Consider the following 7,452-nt stretch of genomic DNA (forward strand, 5'->3'; position numbering starts at 1 on the left):
TCAAACAAGAAGATAAAGCACATTATATTGTTAACGTCTAAAATCACAATAATTAGGAAAAGCAGCATTACGCAGGAAAAGTACAATTTGAGGATCAATAAATTGCATTAGAACAGATTAACACTAGAGCATAATTTGGTCGACATGTATCAGCAAATAATTACTGTATATTAAGCACAAGGATAAACGCTTAAAGAAAAATACGAAGAGAGAAGGAAGGACAAACCTGGGCAATCCGAAGAATCAATAACAAGTAGCACCAATGTCGAATTGACATCCATTCGCCAAGCACATGAAGTAATAGAAATACTCATCCCACTAGCTACTGAACTAGTTATCCAGACCATAGTATTTTCGCATTTCTGCATTTCTTTCATCTCTTTTTCGTGTAATACTTTCGTCCCACATGGGATTATTCAAGTTGACATAACATCTTTTATAACTTTCTGACAATTTTTCCTCTAGTAACAACTAGTATGATGCGTAATTCTGAAGTACACAAATAGATTGTGAGTTTCTTTACTTTGATCTTTCGATAAGGGGAAGTAAGCGTGTTTTAGCCTCAAAAAGAAACTTGATACGGGAGTAACATAATTAAAATAAAAACTCTTATTCAACATTATCAGAGTAAATAGCTCCAACAGGGAATGATAATATTGCGAGATTCACATAATGTATTAAATTAACAAAGATCGTTTACATTTAACAATTAACAGGGAGTAGTATAAGAATGCTAGGGCTTATTATGGAGTGGTAAAGAAATTCGCAATTATTCTTATAGCACAAGTTTGAGGCATATCCAAACTCCTTTCATATTTACATTTCACATCTCTGTATCAAGATTATTGTGGGAAGACGCAGCATAAAATTGAAGCAATTCTTGAATGTTTAGACAGAACCTCTGATGCAGCACTAATAATAGGAAAACCGTTAAAACCCCCTATCTTAACAAAAAGGTATGTGGTCATCGAATTGAAGACCATAAGCAAAAGATAAGCATCAACTTTCGTAGACTAACCTGTTAATATCATCGAATAAATATAAGGTAAGTGGCAAGACTTTAATAATTGGAAGATCCTCTCTCATTACACACAGATAAGGATTCCTCTTTCGAAGACCGAAATTCAAATTCTAAGAAATTATAAAAAATAAAAAATCAAATGCAGATATTAATTAAAATAAAAGAACAAAAAAAAAAAATCATACGGCAGTCTAAATTACGTATTGTTTCATGAAATTTTAGAATAATCAAAGGTTTGTAGTAACAAACTTACTGTTTGGAATGGAATCATGGGAGGCCCCTTCTTGGAAGGGTAAACCATTTGGTCCAATCTTTTGACTTTGTTGTACTGCTTGAGGGTTATAGTTGAACATGTTCATAGGCTGGTACAATCAGGAAGAGATTTCTAATGACAACATGATTCAAATGCAAAATATATGCCATAAATATTGCACTTCGTTAAAAAATTAAAAATTAGTTTTGTGTTAGAGAAAAAGAGAGGTTGCAGCATGAAAAAGACATACCTGAGAATGGTGGAAACCCATGTAGCGTGCATAAGGATCAGAGATATTTGGGTTTTGCATCGGGTTTTGAAAGTTAACGGTACTTAACATTGGGGGAGGGCACAAAGAAGGCTGATTCGGAGCAGGAGTCGAGGGGATAGCTTGGTCAACCAGTGGAAGCCTTGGTAAGTGCATTGGGTTGTGCATAGACATTAAAGGAGGTGGGTTCATTCCCATACCCATTCTTGAGAGATAATGCTGCATGCCTGGAAAAATCATCGGCGCCATCCCACTTCCCATCCACATTAACTAGAATTCAAAAAAATAAAAATAAATGATGGACAGTGTTTGAAGGAACAAAAGGGGAAAGAAGAACGAAGTAGTTCATATCATGTAATTTTCATACCTGGACTTGAAACTGAAGTGATTTCAAGTATTCAATCGCCTCATCTAGCATAGATGCTTTGTCTGACTGGGGAGTTCAAATTCAAATAGGTATTAAATTAATCAAAATATAAGCTAGTAATGATGAAATATACAAATTAGAAATAAACGAAAGGTTCCCTCGTCTCGTACGAAGTCAGGGAACACATTCTTGGAGAATCTGAGAAACCTTTTTTCTTATCAGCTTTATAAGTTCTAGAGTGTATTTATAAAAATAAAATCAAAACTTCAAAAGGGTGATAAAAAGTAATGTTTTTACTCGGTTTTTCAATTGTAGATTCAATTGTAAGCTTAATAATGAGATATACAGACAAGTTATATGAAGAAAATTGAAAAAGAAATAATCAATTTGACGCAGAGAAGTAAAAGAAATGGAAGTAAAAAAAGAGCATACCTTATTACAGTGAGGTATAAGCTCCTGAAGTGCCTTCATCTTCTCATTGATTCTATCCCTCCTTCTCTGAATTAAGAAACATTTTAGAGAGAATAACTCAGATGAACTTAATGATTAGACATATTTCCCCAACTTACCCTCTCAGAGAGATTATGAACTTCAGCAGCACGGCTCCTACGGTTAGACCCAGATCGTTGAGGTGGTTTCTTCGCCTCAGCTGACTCAAATTCAGCCTCCTACATGTTTTTACATATTTAGATTCACCATGATCATCTAACTTAGATCAAGGTAGTGTTTGTTATTCAAATTTATGAAAAGAGAAATCTGAATTATTTTTGTATGTTTAACAATATATGAGTTTTGCATTCCTCTTTCTGTCTAATTGACATAGATCTTGAAACAATTCTTCATCTGAACAAGCTTATGATCTGATCTTATTAAAGGACAAAATCAAGCATCAACACATGCTTCAACATGTAAAATACATATAAGACTGAGTCAGATTCAGATGTTAAAAAACAAACATGCCATAAGGAACATAGAATAAATGATGGGAAAAGAAGAAATTATCTAACCTCACTGTGGCACTCTGACTCCTCAGCATCTCTTCCCTTTCTTTTGTGACTGTGGGTGCTAGTTGATTGCTTCCCTGTTGCACCAAAACTGCCCCCGGATCCACCAGAAAACGAAGTAACAGTTGGGTCGAGAGTCTCTGTTCCTCCTTTCTCACCTTGAGAAAATAATCTCTGAAAATCCTCTTTCAAAGGTCCTGTAAACATACACTCAGTACCGAGAACATTACTCGATACCCGACTTAAATCAACATCATTTGGTAGTTGGTTGCTCCCACAGTGGCTTGACCCAATTGTCATAACCGAAGACTCGCCTGCATCTCCCCTTGTAACATGACTTGAACCTTTATGTCCTTTTGATGAACCTAATTCACCCTTAATTGGCCTAGAAAAATGAGAAAAGTTCAAGATTTTAGACATTCCTTCCTTGGGTTGTCTTGATAATTCATGAACTTTCACTGGAGGAGGCGGCATTGGATTTTGTACTAAATTCCCGTTGTTCATCTGTCTCAAAATTGGTTGTAGTGACCTTACTGTATTGCCAGTGAAAAGAACATTAGTTTCCTCTGAACCACCAAAACTAACATTCTTGTCCCCATACTTTTTCGTTGAATTTTCAGGTTCAATCTGGTGAGAGTTTGGAAAATCATTAAAGAAGTTTGGGAAGAACTCCAGACCCATAGAATCTTCAAGAGGATATTGGATCCATGATGTGTTGTCATCTTCTCGAATCATATTATCTAAATTCCCGGATTTTGATGTTAGTTTCTCTGGTTTTTGAATTTGCCCCGAACCGTTTGGGGTTGTTGAAGCTGATTTTTGAGGTGTTTGGCTGTGCAAAACCACCTGCCCATTATGCCACAAGAGCTCTACAAGCTCCTGCTCATTTCTGCAAATTCGGGTAATTGGGATATTGAAAGTTAACATACTAAATATCATGGAAAAGAAACTAATTTGAACTTACTAACTAAAGTTCATATATATATATATATATATATATATATATATATATATATATATAGAGAGAGAGAGAGAGAGAGAGAGAGAGAGAGAGAATTATACAACTGACCCCATAGATCTTTTCTGGCTTCCTATGGATAAAATATCATCTTCCATATTCCAGTGAGGAACACAGTGACTCATTATCTGAAAGACAAGGAGTAAAAGAATAAACAAATTGTAATGAATAAAAAAAAGGATCAAAGTTTATAGCTAAGAACAGTAAAAGTGCATGGCATAAATTACAAGGAGTTCAACAAATTGTGGGTTTTTTTGTGAAACAAAGTATAAATGAATTCTTAGGGCTAGAAAAATAAATGTTCTTGGCATACTAAAAGGAAATTCAGAAAACTCAGAGATATCCCTAAACTAACTCAACCTAATAGATAAAATAACCTAACAGATAAGTAAAATTCTTCTGTTTCTTTGACAAACAAGAATTCAAGAATGGGTACCAACATATGAACAGAAACAAAAAAAATGTTAGGAAAATCCACCTGAATCAGAACTCCTTGAGCTTATAGTTTACAAACTTTCTCTCTCTAGTCTCTACTCTCTAATATCAGTCTATCTCACTATCTGCTCTGGTCTGGTGGATTGGTGATGGGTGGTCTGTCTATGAGATTGACACCGCACAATTTAATACTATTGCTTGCCTCACGTGTAGTGCACGTGAGTATCAAAATAGGGGCATTGCTATACGGATGTTCGGTTTGGATATATGGACTTGTTTATGGGTCAAGATTTTTCACCCCACTATGCTCTTAGATAGGGCCGGGAAATTGGTCCGCGAGCCCGTGACCATAAGGTGTCCGCGCAGACCGCAAGAGGTCAACGGACAAATTGAGCCCGAGTCGGGTGTGGAGGCGGGTTTTGATGAGCGGGATACGGACAAAGCCCTTTACCTAGATCTGACCTGATATGACCGGTTACTAAGCGTCTGTTATAGTCCGACCCGATATGACCGGTTACTAAGCGTTTGTTATAGTCCGACCCGATATGACCGGTTGCTAAGCGTTCGTTATAGTTTGGTTAAATAATGTGCCTGAGAGAGCGCCTATTAGAAGACCCGCCTGCTATATATCCCGCTTGCTTGCATGCCTTGTACAATTGATCCAACGACTGAGATTCCATGTCTCTTCAAGCGCTAATCTCAACGGTTGGATCTGAAGAGGCGTCCCTTCAAACCCTAACTAGCGTCGCTCCCCTTTCTATTTAAATCCATCATCTCTTCAAACTCCACCTTTCATCTTCTCGCACTTTCTGCTCTTCATTTCAGACTCTTTCTTCCATCTTCTCGCACCTTCTATTGGAGCTTTACTTCAGAATTCAGACTATTTCTTTCATCTTCTCGAATCTTCTCTTGACTTTTCACTCCATAGTCCAGACAACTTTTCCACCTTCTCTCATCTTCTCCCACCTTCTTGACTCTTCACTTCAAACTGATCAGGAAAAGATTGTCTTCTCTGATGTTGTTTATCTCAACTTCTCAGTTGTAGTTTCTGTTCATCTTCTCTGATAAAAAAAAAATGGTAAGTACATTAAATCTTTTAAACCCTTTTCGTCTCTGTTTTATTTTTTGACAAACGAAGATTAGTTATTTTATTTGTTAATTTTTTATATATTTGTGCTAAGTTATTTTTTCTTATAGAAGTCCAAGTTTAATAAATACTTAAGATCCTCATCTAATGGGATCTTCGATAGGATTTGGGATTCTGTCGGGTAAGCATTAGGCACGCTTCTACCCCAATGTTTCAGAACTAAGGAACCGACTCAACTTATGCGGACCCCCTAGTCTTCTCTTGAATCCCAGGGCAGACTTAGTTGTATTTGAGCGCCTAAGATAATCATACTGACTCCTAGTTGACTTGATACGGGTTGATCCATTGGGCTTTCGATCTTTTCATGACTTATTGACCTCAGACAACTGATGACTATTTTTTGGATCATCAAACACCAGGAGAAAGATGATAACAATAATGAAGCTTTCTTCCAATTGATTTCGAAAATCCGACCGATGAGTTACTGACATCTTCTGACGAAGTTATCAATTTTCGCCAGCGATAGCAAGGGTTGAAAATTTGGGATAATTAATGACAGATGAAAGGGGAGATGATTTTTTAGTTGATTTCTTAGGCCAAAGAAATGTTTTGATCTTCGTTGGTGATGATTTCTTTTTACTTGCTAAATCATATTCTTCAATCACATTAATCAGATGTTCATCTGATGTTATTGAAAATAATATATCTACATCTTCTGTCAGTACGTAATTGACATCTTAGATTCATAGATGATCTGATATCCAAATGTCACAAATAATTAAGTAGAAAATTTTATTTAATCGTAAAAAAATCTAAGAGATTCAATCAAAATCATCAAATCAAAAGCGCAAAAGAAGTGAACCAAGGATGGAACTTGAGAAAGAGATAGATCGATCAACGACAAGAACGTGACTCTCACCTCCGAATCGAGAATCGAACCTTCGAAAGAGATAAATCTTCTTCTAACCCATATATCTCTTATAACCTCTTTCTCTCTCTCCGCCTCTCTCTATTTTGAGCAGTGGGAGATAATCTCTCTGCAATGGCCATAAATTTCTCCATTCCAAGCTTCACCTATGGGTATGTCAGGAACTCATCAGAGACTAAAAGTAATAAAAAAAACTATCGAATTCAAAATTCAATCCAACATATGTCAATTTCAATCTGCTCCATGAAATTGTATGAAAAAACCAAGATATTACCAGAAATGAACAACTAAATATAAGCTTCAGTAAAAAAAAAAGAATTTGGCTAAAGATGCACCTATAAGTTACTGCTCCATGATATTTCGATATGCTACGATCTTTGAATCCCATCCAAGTTTAATCTCCACGATATTTCTTCATCGGTAGTTTCATTCAAGAGTCGTACTAACCTTCTGTAGTTACCATATCCACCATCGTTAACTAACTTCACTAGCGAGAGTGGAGAATTAGAATCATAGAAAAAACCCTAGAAATATCAAACGAGAATGGAAAATAGAGTTTAGTCACTATATAAGTAGAGAGAGGACGAGAGAGTAGTCAGGGGTGAGAAATAAATAAAAAAAACTCATGAAGGTCGAGGAGGGTTGGCTGGGTACTGGCGACCACGTTGAGAAACATTGAAGAAGAGAGAAGGGATATATGGAAATCAATTTAGAAAAAGGGTAATAAGGTAAAAAAGAAAAATCTGGTGTTAAAGTTAACTGATGGTTTTACAAAAAGGAATCCACTTTTTTATTTCTAAAAAAACTTGAAGCAAAAAAGAAAGTTAATTACAAACTAGGGGTCAAAAGTAAATAACCCAAAAAATTAGACTTAATTAGTGAGAATAAATCTATTGCCAATTAAGGTTTTTTTTATGAGAGTGTCAATTAAGGTTATTGTTCTATTTTTAATTATTAAAGTCAGACCCGCATGGTTTGATTTAAAAAAGAAAGAACAAGTTTATTTTTTGTTAAAAAAATAAGATAAAGACTAAACAAAAGAATGAGACATGTTTTTTTATTGTCTCACTT

General features: G+C 35.6%; 1 protein-coding gene across 1 annotated transcript; it reads right to left on the reverse strand.

Annotated features, from left to right (window-relative positions):
* Positions 1-656: 656 nt before the first annotated feature.
* LOC147557460 (transcription factor PIF4-like) lies at positions 657-4,532 on the reverse strand. The gene is made up of 9 exons (XM_086658312.1): positions 4,410-4,532; positions 3,983-4,059; positions 2,917-3,802; positions 2,479-2,577; positions 2,342-2,407; positions 1,910-1,975; positions 1,525-1,812; positions 1,275-1,383; positions 657-1,018 (listed from the first exon to the last, which is right to left on the reverse strand). The coding sequence occupies exons 2-9, from the start codon at positions 4,054-4,056 to the stop codon at positions 1,014-1,016; spliced, it is 1,593 nt and encodes a 530-aa protein (XP_086514438.1). The 5' UTR covers positions 4,057-4,059; positions 4,410-4,532; the 3' UTR covers positions 657-1,013.
* Positions 4,533-7,452: the final 2,920 nt, after the last annotated feature.

Source organism: Eschscholzia californica, unplaced genomic scaffold (genome assembly GCF_041429995.1).
Source record: "Eschscholzia californica isolate CP2 unplaced genomic scaffold, dmEscCali1.0.p SCAF_2, whole genome shotgun sequence".
NCBI lineage: Eukaryota > Viridiplantae > Streptophyta > Magnoliopsida > Ranunculales > Papaveraceae > Eschscholzia > Eschscholzia californica.

Coding starts and splice junctions, on each gene's coding strand:
- LOC147557460 (XM_086658312.1), bottom strand. CDS start 4,056: ATGAGTCACTGTGTTCCTCACTGGAATATGGAAGATGATATTTTATCC. Junction 3,803..3,982: donor AGCCAGAAAAGATCTATGGG/GTCAGTTGTATA, acceptor CCGAATTTGCAG/AAATGAGCAGGAGCTTGTAG. Junction 1,813..1,909: donor CACTTCAGTTTCAAGTCCAG/GTATGAAAATTA, acceptor TTTGAATTCTAG/TTAATGTGGATGGGAAGTGG.